This window comes from Sabethes cyaneus, chromosome 3 (genome assembly GCF_943734655.1).
Source record: "Sabethes cyaneus chromosome 3, idSabCyanKW18_F2, whole genome shotgun sequence".
NCBI lineage: Eukaryota > Metazoa > Arthropoda > Insecta > Diptera > Culicidae > Sabethes > Sabethes cyaneus.
In genome coordinates, this window is record NC_071355.1 from 249736834 (window position 1) to 249759768 (window position 22935).

At 44.4% G+C, this 22935-nt stretch overlaps 1 protein-coding gene across 3 annotated transcripts in view; it reads right to left on the bottom strand.

Moving 5' to 3' along the window:
• Positions 1–14975: 14975 nt before the first annotated feature.
• Positions 14976–22935, bottom strand: part of LOC128743049 (uncharacterized) — a 62900-nt gene continuing 54940 nt past the window's right edge. For all 3 annotated transcript variants that reach the window (XM_053839561.1, XM_053839562.1, XM_053839559.1), the window contains 3 exons: positions 22339–22896; positions 21683–21917; positions 14976–21619 (listed from right to left, as the gene is read on the bottom strand). In XM_053839561.1, the coding sequence (XP_053695536.1) occupies positions 17110–21619; positions 21683–21917; positions 22339–22896 (5303 nt within the window). In that variant the 3' untranslated portion in view covers positions 14976–17109. The remainder of the gene's footprint in view (positions 21620–21682; positions 21918–22338; positions 22897–22935) is intronic.

Below are 22935 nucleotides of genomic sequence, written 5' to 3' on the forward strand. Positions count from 1 at the left end.
GCAACCAGTGTTGGTATGACAATTCATGGTTGTTTTTACTTTTGAAATGTGAACTGATTACGAAGAGGTCTTTAGCACCGGCGGCAAAGCGAACAACCTTCCGAACTCTGCTGCTGTCGTTCCATGTTTCTTTTCTCATCCTTCTTAGTCTTCAATAGTCATTCGTAATCGATAGCCTTCTTGCACTAGCTTCCATGTTTTGTTCTTCAAAAGCGCTCGAAATTCGTCATCCATGGCATGGCGACTTGCTACAGGAACTACGGAAACCTTTTCCTGGCGTTTGAGAATCGCCGGTCTTCCTCATCGCCCGTCGCGTTCCAGCCTGCTCCGCCTCAACATCTGTAACTCGCAAAGGGAGCGCTATCATCGAATGATTCACCGCTTGTGTCTGTTTGCGAAAAAGAAATCGTCCTCGAAGTCCGACGACTCGTCACCGGTTGACTCGATTGGTTCCTCTGGTCTTGCTTACTGAACGTCTTCGAGTAAATTCACACTAACGGAAATCCCAACTTGGAGTTGCTGACTACTCGTCGCTGGAGGTTGCGCGTCGACTTAGGATGACTCGTTGAGGAAAATCACATCTCGTCTCTTGAAGACGTTCTTTACCGAGTCGTACAAAAGGATACGCCTTGTTCTACTCATCGAAACCGATGACGTCCCACTTCTTCCGCTCTGTTCAAATTTGCTGACGTAGATTTAAGATCGATCTAAATCGTCAGATTCAACGGAACAGCTCATATCGTGCAAATTGTGGATTCCGGTTGCCATCAGCTCGCCATCCGGATCGATTACATTCAGGCTTTCGTTGATGAACCGCATTTCGTGACCGCAGCGCACCATTTAACTTACCGACCGACCGAAAGAACTTGACGTCGCTGACATCAATGGGGGCACTATCTGGACTGCATTTGGCTCTGCAAGATTGACTCCTTTTGCAACCATTTTCATTATCTGTTTATCGGCTCCCATGACAACGCCACTCGCTGATCGCTCATTCAATAGTAGGCCTCGATTTTCATCAGCGAAATGGCCTGATGCACTGAAATCAAACACCTAGCCGACATTTGTATCTTATCCGCTGCTTGTTTGGACCGTGCAAAACGGTTTTTTCGTCTTGTATACTCCTTCAGAAGGGCCACAAGCAATGGGGAACCGACCCACTTCTTAAAAATATCGAAGCCAACACCCCGAAGCCTTCTGGACGGTAGAAATTATCTCCATCACATTCTTGTCCACGGTTCCGCCCTTATTGTAGAGGGTGGTAGTCATTAGCTTCAAGCAGCTCGCGTCCCTGACCTTTATGTATTTAACGGGACTAAAACTCCACCATGAATTTCCAGCTTAGCGAATTCACTCGGCTGTTCTGGCGCTCGATGGACGGAAAACTTGAAAAGTTCTGCTGGGGAACTTGCAGCCAAATCAGTTGCCTATCACCAACTCCGGTAGACATCTTGAAAATTTTTCTTGAGAAAACTGGGCTCCAAAAGCTATTATAATACTTGAATAGGCAGTAAAACGATATATTTACTACAGTGATTGAAAACAGCTATGAAAAAAACTTGATTTGCCACGTGGTGACATGTTTTTACCTTTGTTATACTATAACAAAGGTTTAAAAATTGGTCGAAAAACACGAAATTGATCCGAGGCCCGGAGGGCCAAGTCACATATACCAATCGATAGGGTTCGACGATTTGAGCAATGTCTGTGTGTGTGTGTGTGTGTGTGTGTGTATGTATGTAATGATTTTTTCTATCGCCTGTTTCTCAAAGATGGCTGAACCGAATCGTTCGCTATTACCTTTGTTTGAAAGGCATTATTGTCTAGTAGATCACTATTGAGTTGCTTCGTGACACGACGTTTCGTTTAAAAGTTATAAGCAAAACTGTGAAAAATACGTGACACGGGTTTCTCTAGAACTACATGACCGATTTCAACGATCTTAGTATCAAATGAAAGCCCTTATTAAAGCTAAATTATTCAGAAATTTTTAATTGAAAACAAACAAGTAGTTTAAAAGTTATGCTTAAAAAACCTGTTTTGACAAGGAAATAATTATCGCCTGTTTCTTAGAGATGGCCAAACCGATTTCATATTTCAAATTTCAAATTTATTACCAACAGGCAAGACTTGCCCTAATGGACCTTAATAACTAATACATAAAACGTCGAAACATAGAGACAAAACTCGAACGTAACACTCGTTGTGATAAATTAAAATCAAATACTGCCGAAACTCGGTTGAAAGAACGCTGTAGACCAGAGATAGCGCTGTTGGCACTGTAATTCGTCCGTCGGAAAGGTAGATTTAGTAGAGATAACCTCCGCAGTGATCTGGTTGGTGCATTCAAGTTGACTTGACGAAGGATGGTAGGGCAGTCGATGTTGGATGTCAAGATATCCGAAACAACCATGGCGCGCGCTGTTTCTCGGCGAAGTTCGAGAGTATCGATTCGGATGAGTTGGCAACGATCCTCGTATCGAGTATTCCTCATTGGCTGTCGCCATGGAAGCAATCGAAGAGCGTAGCGTACGAAGCGACGCTGGATACTTTCGATGCGGTAGATAGCGTTATTGTAGTGAGGGATCCATACTACGGAACAGTATTCTAAGGAAGCTCGAACCAGTGACCCGTAGAGCGCTACCAAACATTCAATGCTGTTAAAGTCACGTGTCATTCGCATAATTAAGCCTAGTTGTCTAGAGGCTTTGGCAACAATCAATGAAACGTGTTGTTTGAAAGTTAACTTAACATCAAGTAACACGCCGAGATCCTTGACTTGTTCCACTCGCTGAATTGGAAGTCCATTGAGTTTGTAGTTGAAGTGAATCGGTTGATTTTTTCTCGTAAAAGTGATTACAGAACATTTGATCGGATTTAGTAGCATACGATTCGTCTCGCACCAACTGGCAAATGCATTTAACTGTTGTTGAAGAAACAAAGCATCGTCAATGTTTCGGACAGCGTTGAACAATTTCAAATCATCCGCGAAAGCTAGACGTGGGCAATCTAGCGAATGGATTCCGTCGTTAAAATATAGGACAAACACCAGCGGACCCAGATGGCTGCCTTGTGCAATCCCGGAAGTAGCAGGGAACGAAGCGGAAGTCTCATCACCAATTTTCACACTCAGGATTCGTCCAGTTAAGTACGATTCGAACCAGTTCAACATATTGCCGCTAAAACCATACCTATCCAATTTAGCGACAGCGATGCGATGATTAACTTTATCGAAAGCAGCGGAGAGGTCTGTGTAAATCGCGTCGGTTTGCGCTCGTCCAATGAAGCTGTCAGTTACATAGCTAGTGAAGCAAAGTAGATTCGTAGCACACGAACGTTTTGGGAGAAATCCGTGTTGCTCATCTGCAATCGCTTGTTGGCAATGTGAAAAAAGTGGTTTAATGACCACTAGCTCGAATAATTTCGACGTGGCACACAGCGCAGAAATTCCTCGATAGTTATCGACCTTCGACCGATCGCCTTTTTTGTGAACCGGAAACAAAAATGCCTGCTTCCAAGCTGCAGGGAATTTTCCAGTAGAGATGGACAGACGAAACAGGAGAATGAGAGGCTGAAGCAAACCAGCAATGCACTTCTTGAGCAGCGTAGCCGGAATCCCATCCGGGCCTGGAGAGTACGAATGTTTGAGCTTTGCAGAAGCGGCCAGAATCATGTTGGCATCAATGTTCATCGATGCGAAAGGGTGATCAAAGCGAGGAACGATACTTGCGGCATCCGATACTTGGTTTGTTGTAAGTACTTCGTTGCAAAACACGCTGGAGAACTTTGCTGCAAATAAGCTGCAAACATCGGCAGCATTATTGGCCATTTCGCCATCTAATTCCATAATGGAGGGCAGGCCTGACTGCTTCCGCTGATCATTAACAAAATTCCAGAACCGCTTAGGGTCAGACTTCAACTTTCTCTGCATATGCCGTTTATAATTCGAAAAACAGCGTCGTCTAAGTCTTTTGTAATCGTAGTTGATTCGTCGATAATATTCACGCAGCTGTAGTGAACCGCACGCAGAAAACCTCCTGAATGCAGCATTTTTTTTTGTTTTCAAGCGTCGAAGCTCCGCTGATTGCCAAGGAAGAAAATTCTGCGAACGCCTTTGCAGTTTAGGAACGAAACGGTCAATCAATCGATTAATAATTGATGTGAACTCGTTAACAGTCAGGTCGATGTCGCTTGCATTTAGAGCGTCTGCCCAATCAACGTTGTATAATGCGGTTAGTAAACCCTCATAGTCGGCTCGTCGAAAATTGTAAAAAGTACCATTGGTGGGCTCGGTGTATGCAACACCATCACAGTTCGCAATGGAAAGAACAAGGGCCGGGTGGTGACGAACCAGCTTGACGAGTGGTGCTGGAGCGCATGCCAATTGGGGAGCGGCATCGCTAGTGCTCACAAAACAAAGATCGAGGCAGCGCCCATTCTCATTTGCGTTGTTGTTAATTTGCTGCATGTTTGCAGAATTGTATCCGTCGAGGAGGTCCAAAGCGCAGGCGTGAAAAATAGAGTGATCTGGGTCAGCGTACAAAAATCCGTCACGAGAGGGACACCAGAGTAAATTAGGCAGATTAAAATCGCCGAAGATAATAACCTCATCGCACGGTTTAGTCCTAGCGATGATCGACAATAGAGATTGAACATGTGTATCGATCAGCTGATTGTCACGAGTACGATCTGGTGGCAGATAAAGAACGCAAATAAATAATTTGCGATCAGTCAGCTGAACAGATACCCAGACTTGTTCGAGTGTGGTCCATGTAGCATCGTTGATTAAGTGTGCGTTCAAATTACGACGAACGGCGATAAGCGTGCCTCCGCCGGTCTTTTTTCGACTGTTGTGGGGGCTGCGATCACAGCGGAAACCATCGTACTCGGTTCCGAACAAGTAAGATGATTGGGTACGGTCGTCGAGCCAAGTCTCCGTGAGCGCTATGATATCGTAGGAACCATCCGAAAAAGCGAGCTTGTAGTCATCTATGTTGGAATTCATGCCGCAAGCATTTTGGTAGTAGAGATGCAGCGAGTTCGTCTTGCCGGTAGACGGCGTGCTGAGTGTGGTTAGCATTCGATGCGGTGGAACAGGAGCAGATGCATGTGCACTGAAACATGGAACGGTACTTTGGCATTCATCGTCGGGATCATAAGGTAAATGGTACTTAACTTGTACGAGAGTCGGTTGACTCTCGCAGTCCAAAACATACCCATTTGAAAGGGCCGAAGTAGTACTAATAGCGAAATCTAGTGGACCGCTCCTGATCAAAGTCAAATTCACGAACCAAGACACCAGTTGGCCAAGTGGATGCTTGTAGAGCCGTTTCCTTCAGCTCTTTAGGCACCTCCACTCTGAAGGAAACAAAATTAAGCGTCGATATATCAGCATTTTTTTTCACCAACATAATAGTTTTAGGCGCGGTGCTAATATCGAGACACTCCTGCGTCATAGCGATGACATCGTCCACTGTATGGCTTGGATCCAAGCGGCTCAAGTACAGCCAAAATTGCTGCCGCTCATCAGCAACCGTTTTTATTGCACGCTGAATGGATCTGGTGCCACAAACGGCAGCCGCAGTGGTAGAGTATTTCGCACTGTCCACTCGACTCCGCTTTGGTGTAGGTAACTCGCCCGGCTGCCGATGAGAATTAAATATTTTCAGAGCAGGAGTGGTAGATCCACACGGGAAATGTTTTTCGATGCGGCACGAGAGATCAGCGACAACAGAATTCAATTTATCGACTGCTACGCACAGCTTGTATGAGTCGTCGACAGCAGCCGGCGCAGCAGTGTCTGGTAGCTGTAACCACTTGTTGAAGCTACTGGCGCAATCGTCGCAAAGCCAAAAGAGATTGTCGTTGAATGTTGACATTGCATCCAAAGTGGATCGCTGCATTCCTGGGATACAGGTCCGGTGATACATTGATCCACAGTTACCACGGCATATAACTCTGTCAATTCCATTGATTGCAGAGCTACATGTTTTACAGGAAGACGCCATGTCTATTTATGCGCTATTAGTCTCATTTGAAAGATAATATATGCTAATAGATCACTATTGAATGGTTTTTTGATTGGACGTTTAATTTAAAAGTTATGAGCAACCGTATACACCTTACCAAAATTAACAATAATTTATAATGATTTTAACCAAGATAATTTACCTAATTTGAAATATTTTAATATCAAACGAGAGGTTTTGACAATACGAATATATATGCAAAATTTCATAAGAATTGGTTGTACCGGTCAAAAGATATTACCCCTCGAACACTCGCGCCAACTTTTGCAACACAGTTACTCGCGCGCACTATAATCCCAAACCAAAGAAAACGTGAGCACTAGAGGTTTGACTGGGAAAACTTGGTTTTAGGTTTATCGAACCTTTAGAATAGTTTCTTGAAATTAAAAGCTCTATCGTCTGGTGGAATCTAAATTTTGATTAATCCCCCTAAAAGTGAAATAAAAAAAATTATTTTTCTTCAGTGTCAATATAACACATCGATGTGCTCTGCAAAGTTATAGAGCATATTATTACAAGAAATTTTGCTAGAGACAGTAACCTTCCATCTCTTCAGCTAAGATAGAAAAATCTTATTTATTGTATATGAATTTGTAAACTCAGTTTTTATATTTTTGCTCTTTTTGTAATTGTTGTATGACTTTTTCTTGTATTACAAAATTGTACAAATGATAAAAATACACAACTTTGCTGAATATAGTATACGTCTATGTTTGCTTGTTTAGGAACTGTAGAACTTTGATTATAAAAAATACCTTAATTTTGATTACGAATTACTCGACTACCAGCAGACGGATACATTTTAAACATTTTACATTGGCTAGTTTTGCTGCATACAGACACCATTTTTCCATATGAAGAAACGAAAGAAAATTCCACTTGGGGTCAATTGCGGTACACCTCGCATGCTGATTGTTTCGTTTCTGTGATGACGGTTTATGCTGATCTATTTTTCCAACAATTTAAATTATTAATGCATTGAATAATTATGACATTTTGCTCAGAATAAGTTTATTGAAGAATATTCGTTAGTTAAACAACGATTTGTAACTTTATAACAATATGGCGTTGAAAAACCTACACATGTTGTACAAAATACAACAGCGTGAGTAACCGAAGGTTAATAAAAATTGATTAAAATTATTCAAGTAAACTCTATTGATGTGAATCAAATAGAATGGCATTACAGGAAATTATGCATAGTTCAAAAACCTATAAACTAGACCTTTACTAGGCAATGTATATGTTAAAGAATAAGATTTCCTCTTACAACTTACTTTTATTTGCACTTACTCAAATTAATAACAACTTATTTATCCTTACTCAGGAATTACATGAAAATAGGATCTATCAAAATTTAAAAGTGTTCCTATTTTGTTCAAAATTTGTAAACTTATTCAATTTTCAAAAATTTTATGTAAACCAACGCATTACGCAACGTTAACCAATAGATGAATTATGGGCCCTATTCTGTAAGTCACGTCGAGCAACTCGGCTCGACTCAGTCACTGTCGAGTGTCGAGTGCAAGAAGAACGGGCAGCATAGCGGCTCAATGCACGACCAAAACAAAGCTAGCTCAGGCGTCACTTGCTAACCGTTTAGTCACTAGCTTTTTGGCGGTGGACTCAGTCGAGTTACTCGACAAAATCGGGTCGCGTGTGACTTACATAATACCAAAAGTCGACTAGTCGAGCAAAGTGACACTCGACGTGACTTACAGAATAGGGCCCTGTTCCGAAAACGTGTCGATTTCTATCTCAAATACCAAGTAAGACCGTATAACAAAGGTTCCTTTCACCACTAGGTGGATTAAATCGGGTTTTTTTTCTTTGTTGGGGACATTGGACCACTGCACTGCGACCAGTTCTTTGATATATTATGGTGTGGCCTCTTTTGCAATATGCCTTTTCTTATGAACAACTACTATGTCGTTTAGTAACTGTTATTTTATTTGAAGGCATTATCCCAACATGGTAGTATGTTTAGAATAAATGGTACTACTTTCTAAGGATAGCAGCCGATATTTCCGAAGGGTCCAATAGCCTTTTATCAAGAAATTTGCGCCTTTTATTGAATAATACCGTGCATTCGCACAGTATATGTTGAGCACTTTCGCAATCTAGATTTCAGAAACGACATCTATCATCCTTAAGTTTTCCTATTACCTTTAGATGATATTTACTTGGATAATGTCCAGCAACCAATCCGTACTTTACTCAAATCGTTCTTTAAAAAATTCAATAGTTTTTGCATGAATGAGGCAAAGCAAAGCAAAGCCTAGGTGTTACATTCCGTTATCGAAACTTAACCTTCCGTTTTTATACGACAGACTTCGCAGCCAGCTGTTAGATTGCAGGACAATTGCAGGGCCAGTTGCTACGATCCTGTTAACTCTAACAGCCTCTCCCAGTCGAGATTCGAACATACGATGGCTTATTAGGCCAGCGTCATACCCGTCAGCAGCGTAGCGTAGCGTCAGCCAACTGGGAGGGTGGCGTGATTGAGGCATTTGGCTTAATAAACCGTTTTGCATGACGGGCTGATGGAGTATTATTACAGTTCAATATGACCTGGTTTTCTTCCCATTCCCCTCCCCTCATTCCCATCCCCTTTCTTCGGGGCCGAAAAATTCCAGATCTGGCAGATCCAGATCTGGCTCGTCTGCTCTTTCATTACCTTCTATACCACAATGCCCGGGAACCCAAAAGAGGTTTACACTGTTGTGTGTAGATAGTTGTTAAAGCAGTTTTACACAGTCCCAGACTAATTTAGAAGTGCAAGCAACAAATTGAAGAGCCTTTGGAGGTGCTTGACTGCTTGAGAAAATACATATATTTGCATACCTATATTTATTCTCTACAAGCAGATCGAAGTACATTCTAGAATGGCATATATTTTGGTTTGAAAGACTGTTGTCCATTTACCCATTGCCACTGACCTATTCAGTCCAGTACCAGCCCCCACTCGGTCTGCCAATTCTGAACCATCAGTGTAAAAACTTATTGAACTATCTCTGACATAGGGGCCCCCGCTCCCATTCCTTACGATCTGGTTCATGGATGCTAAATAAGTGGTCAAAATCGTATTTTATCTCCGTTAAATCTTACATGGTTACATGGCGTATTGTTCGGTTTGAGTATCTACTACTTCTAGCAGCCCTGAGTACCACTAGCCCGAAACCGGTAGATTCGGACGGAAGTTTTCCAACGTCTGGCAATTTTATTACTAAGTTTTATTTTCGCATGGATGAAACACAGATTATTCAATGTTCTGTGAATCCGGAAATCGTATTTCGGGAACAGGTAAGAATATATTTGTAGTAAACAAATAAGTTTTTTCGGCTATTTCTGTTTATCGAAATATTTAGCGACTAAAATCTCTTGAACTTTTCATAAAAACTCTTGGGTACCCCAGTACTACCGGAGCTGATGCTCTCAGTACCGAAATACCGGTTCTCAAAGTCGATATCGAATTTTTTATAATTTTATAAATTTATAAATTTTAAAATTTTTATAATGGTTTGTGATATCTGTAGCATAGATAACAGCATACATTCTAAAATAGGTTGGTAAACGGCTGAATAATACGTAATCGTCGGTGCGTAAGCCTTTCGCACTTGTAGGCATAAAAAGACCCTCGTGGTACCAACCGGGCTACGAGCAACCTTGGTGGAGGTAACCAAGGTCTTATGCTAATATGGAGGAAAGGGGTCTTTCGAGCTTCGTCGGTCTTCCGGTGAAACAGGGGGATGGTATTGCAGGCCTTGCAAGCCGCCACCACGAAAATCAAAGAGCTAGGAAATAAACAAAGAACAAGGAAATTTGCACTGGAACAATCAGAGTAGACCTACGTGACGACAAAGGACTATGGATTGGAAACTCGGAGCGTGGAACTGCCGATCTCTCAACTTCCAAGGGAGCACTCGAGTGCTCTCCGACGCTGGGTATAGCTTTCATAGTGATGGGCGAGATGCACAAACAGGTGATTGGGTGGTGGCCAATCAATCTTCGAATGCGCAGGGTGAGAATCAATGGCCGGTTCTTCAACATAAGCATCATCAACGTGCACAGCCTTCACCTCAGAAGTACCGATGGATGACGACAAGGATGAATTCTACGCACAGTTGGAGAATGAATACGATCGCTGCCCAAAACATGATATCAAGATCGTCATCGGGGATTTCAATGCTCGGTCGGCCAGGTGGGGGAACACAAACTGGTGACTGGAGGGTTCAGCGCACACCAGCTGACCAACGACATGGACCTCAGACTTATCAACTTTGCCGCCTCCAAGAACATGGCCGTACGTAGTACCTTTTTCCAGCACAGACTCCTACACAAGTACACCTGGAGGTCACCAAATCAGATAGAATCACCGGTCGACCACGTTTGCTTGACTGTCGGCACTTCTCAGACATTAACGACGTCAAATCCTATCGAAGCGCTAACGTCGTCGCAAATTACGCGCACTAACTCGAAGCTGCGTTTTCGGAAGAGAACGAGCTGGCTGAATCTCGAAAAAAGATGCAGCGAAACCAAATCTTCCGAGAGAAAAAGCGCTACCTGGTGTGGGAGATAAGAATAATAATAATAATTAATGATGAATAAACATCATGAACTAGAAAAAAATAACAAAGCGATTCACATCGGTCTGCTCTGACAACACTGTCAATGCAACGTATTATAGTCCAATATGGCAACGGTGCGTCAGCTGCCGAGCGATGCTATATAAACGGACGTCATCCATGTGAATCCTCATTCTTGTGACGGATTTCGGAGAGGAAGGATCTCACCCTCAAGGACCAGCAGCAGGCAGCGAAACCAGTGGCCCCTTTGAGGGTAAGACCACTGCTCAACCGAAGGAGGCAGAACCACACCGGCGGCGCGGTACTCTGGAGTGAGCAGCAAATCTGTCTCGGAGCACGACAATGGCACAGCAGCTCCCTCGTAAGTCAAAAGCGGTAACTATGAGTAGAGCGCTAACCGACGGAAGGGCGGTATAGTGCATTTATTTATTTTGCTAGCCGACGGAAGGGCGGTTAGCAACATAATGAATAATACCTTACCCGACGGAAGGGCGGTGTAATGGTTTTGATAACTATCCGACGGAAGGGCGGTTAGTAACATTATAAACAATACCTTACCCGACGGAAGGGCGGCGTAATGGTGAAATTTATCTTGATAACTATCCGACGGAAGGGCGGTTAGTAACATTGTGAATAATACCTTACCCGACGGAAGGACGGTGTAATGGTTTTGATAACTATCCGACGGAAGGGCGGTTAGTAACATTATAAATAATACCTTACCCGACGGAAGGGCGGTGTAATGGTTTTGATAACTATCCGACGGAAGGGCGGTTAGTAACATTATAAACAATACCTTACCCGACGGAAGGGCGGCGTAATGGTGAAATTTATCTTGATAACTATCCGACGGAAGGGCGGTTAGTAACATTGTGAATAATACCTTACCCGACGGAAGGGCGGTGTAATGGTTTTGATAACTATGCGACGGAAGGGCGGTTAGTAACATTATAAACAATACCTTACCCGACGGAAGGGCGGCGTAATGGTGAAATTTATCTTGATAACTATCCGACGGAAGGGCGGTTAGTAACATTGTGAATAATACCTTACCCGACGGAAGGACGGTGTAATGGTTTTGATAACTATCCGACGGAAGGGCGGTTAGTAACATAGTAAATATTACCTTACCCGAAGGAAGGGCGGTGTAATGGTGAAATTCATCTTGATAACTATTCGACGGAAGGGCGGTTAGTTAAGTTTTGTAAGAGTATGAATATTTCCACTATCCGACGAAAGGGCGGTTAGTATATTTTCTTGAGTGTACCAATGCGGTTAATGCATTGCTAATGGTTAATGGTGAAAAATTGTGTAATGATGGTATTAATTGTCAAAACTGTTAACTGACGAAGAACAGTCTAATCTACAAGTTTAGATTCGCGTCACCTAATGGAATGTGGGAATAGGTGAGATATTAACTACCCGGCTAAAGAGTGGTCAGTTAAATTTTCTTCAAAGTGGTTAGGAAGTCATGCCCTCCTAGCAAGTAGCTGGTAGGAACCATGTTTTCAATGTTAGCGTTTGCATAATAGAGATATCAATATTATCTCTTTGCTTCACACAAGTTAGCTCTTCGGCTGTCAGTGGAGATCATGTCAGTGAGCCCATGAGCGATGTTATTTTCTAACGCAAAGCAATTAAGAGAACGGTGTCAGGTATCTGGTTTTTATAACACTAGTGGCTGGTTGCGAAGCCTGTCGAATAGGGACAGAGAGCCAAGCTCCAAATACGCAATGTAGCTGCGAAACTTTACTAATAGTAGAAGACACTAATATTTCAGAAAGGAGCAAGAAGTCCAGAAAGATCTAATATCAGACAAAATCAATAATAAAACGTGAGAGGAATTGACAAACAAGTAAGAAACACACGCTTTGAAAAAATCATGTCAATTTACGTCTTTTGACATGCACATAAATGGAGCATTGCAAATAATCATAAAATTACATGTTATTTCACCTAACGGCTGATTTATTATATTTGGATTGATGTAAAAATACATCTTTAAAAACGGATTAGGCTATTTACGTCGAATGTGAGATTCATTTTTTCGTTATGTGCAGTGAAACAGCAGTTTATAAATTGAAGGTTAGTTGCCGATTCCCTTCTTCTTTTGTTGCGAAAACGATTTTAAATCCAATATTGAAGGTGTGAAAGAGCATTAGAAAAATAACACTTTTCCACATTGATCCATCGCACACAATTTTCGTTAAGAGTAGTGAAGTAGGAGAATGTGGGAGATAAGAATAATAATAATAATTAATGATGAATAAACATCATGAACTAGAAAAAAATAACAAAGCGATTCACATCGGTCTGCTCTGACAACACTGTCAATGCAACGTATTATAGTCCAATATGGCAACGGTGCGTCAGCTGCCGAGCGATGCTATATAAACGGACGTCATCCATGTGAATCCTCATTCTTGTGACGGATTTCGGAGAGGAAGGATCTCACCCTCAAGGACCAGCAGCAGGCAGCGAAACCAGTGGCCCCTTTGAGGGTAAGACCACTGCTCAACCGAAGGAGGCAGAACCACACCGGCGGCGCGGTACTCTGGAGTGAGCAGCAAATCTGTCTCGGAGCACGACACCTGGAACAGGAAGAATATGCAGAATTGGAGCCGAAATGTATCGGAATAACAATGGCAGTATTTTGACAGACGATCGTGAGGGGACCGATAGGTGGAAGCAGCACTTCGATGAACACCTGAATGGCGCCCAGGCAGAGAACGATAGTGGTGAAGTAGGCGATTTCGACGATGCAACAAGCGGGGAAGAGGCGTCAACCCAATGATAGGCGAAGGTATGGAGGCCATCATTCATTTACTGAACAATAAATCAGCTGGAATCAGATGGCATCGGAGCGCGGAGCTTATTAAAATGGAACCAGAAAAGCTGGCCATTTGTATACGCACCGGCTAATCGTCAGAATTTGGGATACGGAATAGTTACTGGAGGAGTGGAAAGATGGAATTATCTGCCCGATCTACAAAAAGGGTGACACGTTGGACGTTCTCAATGTCGCTTACAAAGTGCAGTCTCAAATCATTTTCCGCCGGCTATCACCAATTGCGAACAGATTTGCTTCGTCGAAAGTCGGTCTACAACGGATAAAATATTTACATTCCGGCAGATTCTCCAAAAGGACCGTTTGCACCATTTGTTCATTGACTTCAAAGCCGCATATGATACCATTGACCGGAAAGAGCTATGGAAAATTATGGACGAAAACAGGAAGCTCATCAGGAAACTTATCAAGCTGTGTTCGGATTTCGGATGGATGGTTTGAGGTAATCGACAAATTTGTCTATCTTGGCTCACTGGTAACGGCGGACAATGATACCAGCCGATTCGGAGACGTATTATCAGTGGAAGCCGTGCTTACTGTGGGCTTCATAAGCAGACTAAACCCGCGAAAAAAAATGTATCCTGACAAGAAGCGTCTAGTACGGTTGTTTTTACGGATAAAGAAAAGATGGACAATGCACGAGGAGACCTGCGACTTAAGGTGCGTTTAGATTGGCCACGTGTGGCATGCAACTTTTTCCAAACTTTTCCCCGATATTTCCAAGCAACATGGCAACGTATCCCGAACGTTCAGGTGGCAACAGAACCAACATTGACCAACAACTAGCTACATGTCGCATACCGCATGTTGCATTCCACATGTTGCCAAAAAATTGCCCAGTTTAAACGCACCTTTAAGTAAGATTTAAAAATAATTAAAGTAAAATGAATGATTTTTTTCCCAAAACCATTGTCTAAGACTTCTTTAAATAACAAATCCTGTTAAGTAGATTGTTGAATTATCAAATTCTCATTGATTTGAAAAACGTTCCGATTTCCACTTGTTCCCGCAACATATTACATTGGTGTAAATAATTTTAGGTGTTTTTAGACCTTTTGATCAATGAACCAATGACCTTTTGATCAATGAGCCCATGAACCACAATCACAATTTTCCGTCTACCCAGTCCGTATGGGCCCAGAAAGCCAATGAATCAATAAAATCTAGTATTTCCGGAATGATTAAATTTGCGTGCCTACCGTAAACTCACCTTTTTAAACTTGTTTTTCGGAGGATGAATCGAAAAACTGCTGTGCGGTCCAATTTGAAATGTCACATTTTTTCACTGCTATTTCATGGCCTACTGCCTTCTTACTACTAAATAAATGCCATCCACGGATGAATATAAAATTAACGGATTTCAATTTACCGAACTTGTGACCCGTTATAAATGTTTAAAGAACAGATATGGAAAAACTGTTTAATTAGAAAACCTGGCTATTCGGATACGATTTATACAGGAACAAACACAACATTGTTATAATTTTCATTATTTATAATTTTTTTGTTGATTTTTTATTTATAATTGTCACGTGAGTTTTTCTTGCTAGTTATAATATTTATACTTTTTTTTGTAAACTTTGTATTGGAGATAAATTACTATTACTTCTAAATTTTACTTTCTTCCATCTGTTTTTTTTTTGTTGTTGTTGCTGTTGTTCACTTTTTCGGTCTCAAAAGCAGTCGTTATTTAATTGCTACTTGCTCTTCTACCACATCGAAGACCTTCTTCTCTCTGCTCTGCCGGAGAGAGTGATTTCTTGCGAAACTTGGGATGAAAGCTTCGCTTCGGAACTCGTTACAATGCACAGCGCGCACCCTAGCAGCAGCTTCGCAACCGCCGATCCCCATGGCCACCAGGGAAAGCGGTCGCGATCCGTGCGATGTTACCGACGACAGTGCTAAGTGCGCGGCTGCTAAGCGCGGTTCCGGTTCCGTGTCCCACCTGTTTTGTTGTTCTGTTGCTTCCCACCCGTTCGTTTTATTAGTTTTATTATGCCACCGTCGTCTCTAAATTTTGTGTCTAGAAATCTGTGTGTGAAGTTTTAATTGCGATGAACACACTCGCCAGTCGTGTTTAATGTGTGTGTGAGTGTATGTGTACCTGGTTTATAATTCTGTTAGTGAGAATGTGTTTTTTAGGGGTTAGGTTAGGGGTTGTGAAACGAGATAATCAGTAGTTTTCTGTAACATCCGATAGCTAAATGACTTGTATCGAAGAACTGCACTGAAGAAGAGCACTGTTCGTGTTATCAATCATTCTGCCAAGAACTTTATCTTCTGATTAATGTAAGCTCCATTTATCGGAAAAACTAAACTTTTCTAATGAAGATTTTTAAATTTCAGTCTATCTCGTTTGTTCATTCATCTAGCTCAGCATTCCTAATGTTGTTTTTTTCCTCTGACGGGCATGCCACGAGGAAATTGGTTTTCTTTACTCTTTACAAAGGGAACCATAATATCTTCCGGTGCAGCATTCAACGCTACACGAATAGGTATCATCAAGTCCTAGATTTACAAGCGATACTGCTAAAACAACTAACCAAATGTGTACACAGCTTTGCTCCTCTTGTCAGGAGCGTGGTTTAGTTGCTTTTCTTATGTTTGTTCATATACGATAGATGATAATAAAGACAGTTTGATTCTTGTTTAATTTTGCCTTCTTCCATTGTTTATTTCGTACTTTACTTGAAAGTTTTTTTTTTTTTTTCATTTATTATATCGATTTAATCATCGAGATTAGTCGTCTATTTTCCTACAGTCAATGAAGTTAAATTTTGTAATGTACAGAGCGTTCCACAATAACTGAGAAACTGAGAATAAATTAGTTACTTTGATTTAAACACTACGCACTATTTTAGTAGTTAAGCTTAAACACTTACTCACATGTCTGCCTGACGCTTCTATTTATAATTTCGCGTTTGTTTTTTGTATCAAGAGAATCCCCTTTATTTTACCAGCTAAACATTTAGCGGCGTTTTTGATCTATTATCTTATCCAATAGTACATTAGTGTGTGTTTTTCGTTCACTTAGAACCGATTCCGATTGCGATCTAATAAAAAAAACAAAAACGTTCACGAATTTTACCTAACGACTCCGACAGCTAATATAAATTTACAGTTTTTACTTTAAAATTTTCTTGTTTTAGTAGTCTAACCTCTACACTGCTAGAGACAAATGATTATAGTACACATATAACAGCGTTGCTTGAATTTTTTTTTTTTTGTTACTCTGGGAAGCCAATGTTTTTGTAATCGGCAAATCTGCTGTTGGTATACTTTTTAGCAGTAGATAATGGAGAAATGGCCGGTCTTGAAGATGATCCCCCACCGACGTTGTACAGCACAACATCAGATCAACCTCAAAAGCAACTTTTTCGTAGTTTTTTTCACACAGCTTGCCCTATTCCAAAAGCACTCACTTCCACAAGTGGTTATTTTTTCTACTTTAACACTTTTGCCTGTTCGCGTTTTTTATGTCTGTAGTTTTTTAATCAACCTTTCGGCACGGTGTATTTTTCTCCTATTATAATAGCTTTCCTAATATCAACCGCCTAAAAACTGCCTGCTCAGAAAAATAAAAAAAAAACAAAAAAAAGGATAACTTTTCAACCTAAAATTATAAGCGTCATTTACTCATTTTTAGTCAAATTGGTTGCCCGTCGTCCCGTTGCTCCGCTCCGCTCTGGTCCTGATCTTTGGACAGATTGAGCGACCCTTCGGCCGATTGAGCGGCCGCTGCTGCTGCAGCTGCAGCCGCTTTAGCTTCCGCAGCCATGCGAGCGGCCGCAGCTGCGGCCTGCCGTCCGGCACTGGAGCGTAGCTCTCGTTTCCGCTCCGGAACTCCAACGGCAGTGGCACTGTCCAAATCATCACCGCTGCGACGCCGCTTCGAGCGCGTAGTGCGCCGTCCTCCGCCACCTCCTCCGGTCGAGGGAGTCGTTGGCGGTGCACTGCTGGATTCCCCACCGGACGAATTCGCGGCATCCGTGCTGGAGCGGGTGGATTTTCGCGTCGGAGCCGCTGACGATGATGCCGAGTCCGGGGTCTTTTCCAGATCGGATTTACTCGATTCTTCCTGCGAGTGTTGAGGTTGATGCTGTTGTTGCTGCTCAGCAGCCGTGTGATGGTGGCTTCGCCGCGACGGACGTCGTTCGTGCCGCTCGAGTTCTTCCATCTGTTGCTGATGTTGATCCTGCGGATCGGTGCTGCTTTGAGATAAATTATGTTCGGTAGCATCTTGTGTATGATGCTCGGTCGATGCGTTGGGGTCTTCCTGCTGTGCGGAAGGTGTTCCATGATGAACGAACTCCTCCGGCTGGCCAGCGGGAGTAGGTTTGTCGTCTTGTCGTTTGCTTTCACGTTCGGGTTCTTCCCTCTCACGGCGCCGTTTGTGACGAAGTTCACGTACGTGTGCCTGTTCCTGTTCGTGTTCCAATTGTTGCTGCTGCTGTTGTTGTTGTTGTTGCTGCTGCTGCTGCTGCTCTTCCATGAGCTTCTTTTGTTCGGCTATTCGCTGTTGCTCAAGCAAACGTTGAACTTCTTGAGCTTCTTGGAGCTTTTTCATCTGCTCCTGCTGGAGCAGTTTCTGTTTCTGTTTTAAAATCATAATCTGTTTCTGCGGATCATCCTCATCGCTTAGAACGTTACCGGATTTCGACAGCTTTGAGGGGGCAATCAGATCCTCTAGGTCCATCTCTTGATTGTGAGCGGTGTCCACTACCGTCACCGACGCCGATGGCGCAGACGTTGAACTGGATGAACTGGGCCCCGCTGCAGTGGAGAGATTCTGCGGGACACCGGACGAAACCGAGGTGGATGTTACGGTCGCAGGAACCGAGCTCATGGAGCCACGGCTCAAATCGGCTGCTACATCTGCCGACCGTAGACTTCGTTCGCTCCGTTCCGACCGTTCGGCTCGTTCTGACCGTTCGGTACGATCCCGTTCTCGTTCGCGATCCTTTTCGCGGTCTCCCATGCTACTGGTTGACGACGTCGACAAAGCAGCAGGACTCTTAGCACTGAGATTCAACGATCCACTGGAGGAAGTACCGGGCATTCCGATGGGCGAAGCTAGCGAAATTGTTGTTTGCGATGGCAATGAGGCGGCTATGCTGGATGCTGCCACCGGTGTTAACGTGACCTTATCCAAGCTGGCCAGCGAATCCGTTGAAGATCTCGTTCGAGGGCTCTTCATTTCCTCCTGGGATGATGTGGCTCCGAGCATTAAGGTTTTCGGATCCAATTTCGACAGATGATGTTGCAGCTGTTGCGCCTGCTGTTGTTGCAAATCATGGCGCGACGAGGATGAAGCTCGCTTGGAGTCTGGTGTCGACGAAGTCGACGACGAGGACGTCGGAATCAACGAAATTGCCGGACCGACTCCCAAGCTTCTAGCTAGTAGTTCGATCGGATTTTTACTAAGTTGATCCAAGGCGTCTTTTAGCTCTTGTTCGCGTGATTTTTTCGATGAAGAGGATGCTGATGATGAGGATCCAGCGTTTGCCGACAAAGCGTGAGCAGTCATTTCCGCTATCAAAGCCTGGCTGAATTCCGGAGGCAGTGGCAGTTGTAGGTCCTTCGCGCTCATGGCAGCAGCCGCTGCGGCAGCTGCTGCTGAAGCACTTGCGCTAGCACTGGCAGCGGCACTACTGCTGCTACCGCTCTTCGATGACGAACCATGACCCGATGATGAAGAGGAAGATGACATTCCGGGCATTTTGCCAGTGGTAAATGCTTGGATTGCCGCTAGTTCCGAGGGAAATGCTCCCTGCTGTAGCTGTTCCAAAAGCTTCCTCCTCTCGCGTTCAATCTTCTCATACGCTTGTTTGTTCGCTTGCTGGGCAGCAGCACTTTCGCGGGCCCGCTTGTCGGACGAGCTGGAACTGCTGCCTCGCAGGCTTTGCGGCATATCCAGACCGGCTGCCGAGCGGGTCAACGAATCCAGCACATGTTTGTCATGTGGCAGCAGAAGCTGCAACTGTGCCGCCTCCAAAGCGGCCTGCTGTGCGGCTGCCTGCTGACTTGTCAGACTGGAACTTCTGCTTGATTTACTGCTTGGCGAGGAAGCCGACTGCTGACCGCTTCCACCCATACCTCGGGAACTACCTTGTTTCGATTGCGATTGTCGCGATGTCGTGGTTGACGATGAAGTGCTCGTTGAAACTCCACTTGTTCCCAGCCCGCCAGCTCCTGGCATTCCGTACGGGTTCAATCCACCCAAACCAAGCGGCGTATACAATAGACTCGGATTGGGGAAAAAGAACGGGAACTGACTGTTAGCTGCGGCTGCAGCTGCTGCAGCCGCCGCAGCATGTTGTTGGTTCGAACTCTTGCTGGAGCTCTGCTGCGAACTAGACGAACTACTAGCACCCGAATCGTTAACAGATTTTCGTGATTTACTAGCATTACCACCGCCCTTCTGAGGCGTACCACCAGTAGCGGCTGCCAACGCTGCTGTCGGGTCCATACCGGCTGCTGCCATCATAGCAGCCAAACCCTGTGCATCCATGCCGGAAAAGCCAGGTAAACTAGCCAACCCGGCCAACAGGCTCATGTTATTCAGATTACCCAATCCACCAAGACCGGCCAAGCCAGGCATTCCGCCAAACGGCATTAGCAGAGGATTCGTCTTGGGGTCAAAGTTACCCAGCCCGGTCAGACTGGACAGCAGATTCGGATTGAGCCCGGCAAGACTAGGAAACTGCATATTGGCTGCGCTGTTACTGCTGTGCTTCTTCGACTGAGCCGCACTGGATTGCTGCTGGCTGGAGCTGCTACTGCTGCTGCCATATTGGCCACCCTGGGGACCACCCATCGACGAAGAAGCCGATGCCGAGGCTCGCATCTGTTTCGCCGACGGACTGCCCGAGTCCGATTGCAGGGATTTCGATGTCCCCGGTAGATTGATTGATTCTGCCCATTTGGGATCGATTTCGTATGCCGGATTGTCCGCCAACCATTGGGTTAGCCGCTTCAGCTGAGGGGCTTTGTTGCCGGTTAGCCGTTTGCCGTTGATTTTGTTGATAACCGAAACGTATTCTTCTCCGGTTAGATTATTCCAATTGAAAGCGGCCGATTTGCTGTCGGCTTGCTGTTGCTGTTGTTGCTGCTGCTGCTGCTGCTGTTGATGTTGTTGCTGTTGCTGCTGCATTTGCTGGGCATGATGATGTTGCTGCTGCTGAAGGCTGTTGGAGTTTCTCGTAGACCTCGAAGAGGTCGGTGTCGTTGATTGAGATTGTGAAGTCGAAGTAGAGGAGCGTCTCGATGATCGGGTGAGATAATCCAAGCTCATAGCATGCTCGGTCAGAACGGCCGTTTGTTCCACCAGCCATTTATTGACTTTGGCATCGTGCGAACCGTACTGGCCGAGTTTTGAGCTTAGCTCGGCGGCTTGCTTCATATCGGCAAGCATGGCTTCGCATGCTTTCCGTTGAGGTGAATTAGCCGGGAGAGTTTGGATGAGTTTTTGCTGCTGTTTCAGATAGGCTGCCTGCTCCGCCTGGGCATACAGGGCACTTAGACTTTCCTTAGACGACAGTGCGCCCATGCCGGACATGTTCTGTAGTGCCGCCAGGCCACTGCTCGAACTGGAGCTGGAGGAGCCTTGGCCTCCGCTTTTAGATGTTCCAGGAACACTGGTGACTGTAATAGTGAACGGTTTCTGCGGAGGTTGTTGACTGACAGACGACGGTGCACTAGCTGGAGTAACGGATACACTCGGTGGAATCTGTGGTTTCTTCATGGAGCTACCCGAGAAGCTGCCGCCCGGAGGCGTCGGATCGCCAAATATTGACTTTTGTTCTTTCGCAGCCGATAGACCGAGAACAATTTCGTCCAGTTTGCGTCGCTTTTTCTCCTTGCCAAGAGGAGGTTCCTCTATCGGAACGCTGACGTTGTTCTTTTTCATCAGCTTCGACAGCATATCGTTGAGTTTGCCTTTGCCCGCGGCAGCTGCTGCTGCAACCGCAGCCGACGGCGAGGGCATAGAAGTGCTTCCACCAGCATTGGTAATACTTATGCTAGTAGATGACAGACCGCGGCTACTGCTACCACCATCCATACTCTTTTTCTTGCCAATCGAAAAGTCCTGCACTTCACTCAAATCCATAGGACTTTTTAGGATGTCTGCCATATTAACCTTTGAAAGACCGTAACTGAAATCAAAGGAAAAAACCAGTTTAATTCCTTTACATTCCGCTTCGCGAATTCACTCTTACCTTGCAGATAAATCTATCGGTGTTAAAGTGCTGGAAGTTCCAGGGATCAGCGTCGGTTTCGAATAGGACATTTGATTTCTGGGACCGTGCTGATGAGCGGGCGGCGGTTGCAAGACATTTGAGCCGCTGGAAGAGGAACTGCCTCGGCGAGCATCAACAATTTCATCGTCATTCCAGGATAGACCGCCAGCCGATTGCAGCGGCGGTGGCTGCGATTTCGGACTTGTGGTTGGCACTGAAAGCAATGTTAGACGGGATTAGAACAAGTAGCACTGGACTGTGGTCGATTCGACATGGTATCCACCCTTTGGTGGAATTGGGAACGTGGTTTCTGCCACTTCTAATCATAACAACATTGGAGAATACGCTAACGTACGTACAAAGGTACACGACATCAATTAAATTTAGATTTTTATGTAACGAAAAGAAAGCGACTAATTTGAGATTAAGTTCAAACGCCTAAAATAGTAGAGTTGTTCCGAGCTGGCAGTTACTTGAAAGGAACTTATTCATACTGAGTTAATTCCAACAGACGTTTGGACAACAAAATGTCTATACTTTCAATTTGCCCAAGCTCGGAGACCCTCCTCCAGTAATGTCAACTTAAAAATATAGAAAAACAAACAAAAGATAGTAAGCCAATTGATTATGTTTACCTGGACTTTGAGTATTATTCAACAAAGCATGCAATTTGGCCCTTTCAGTTTCAACATCAATAGCAATGTGTCTCTTTCGTTTCTTACTTGACGAGAGCGAAACACTGGCGGCTGCCGCAGCGGCCGCAGCAGCTGCTATCTGACTCTGACTCATGCCCTGGGGTCCGCCGGCCCCACCAGGCCCGCTGCCACTGCCCCCGAGCCCGACGGCGGACAGTGCAGCCTGCGCTGCGGCGGCTGCCGACTGAGCGGACAGTGCAGCCTGGCTTATCTGTTTCGCTCCGGCATGATCGGTCGTGATCGTGATCACATCCGGTGTGCTCGAAGTCGAACGACGTGGATCCCCGTCCATCGGGATGATTCTCTTGATCGTTTCGTGCAAGGGAATGTCCAGATCTATTCCCAAACAACCCGTGTAGGCTGAGTACGACTTTCCTACGGGCCATTCACCATGTTCAATACAGTAAATGATGTGACCAACCCGTCGCTCCAAAGCGAAATCACGGAACCACCTAACAATCATCGATGTGTCAATCATGCTTGCAAACTTGCTCATATCTAAAATAAATCAGTTTTAATTAGAACTCAACTCCCACT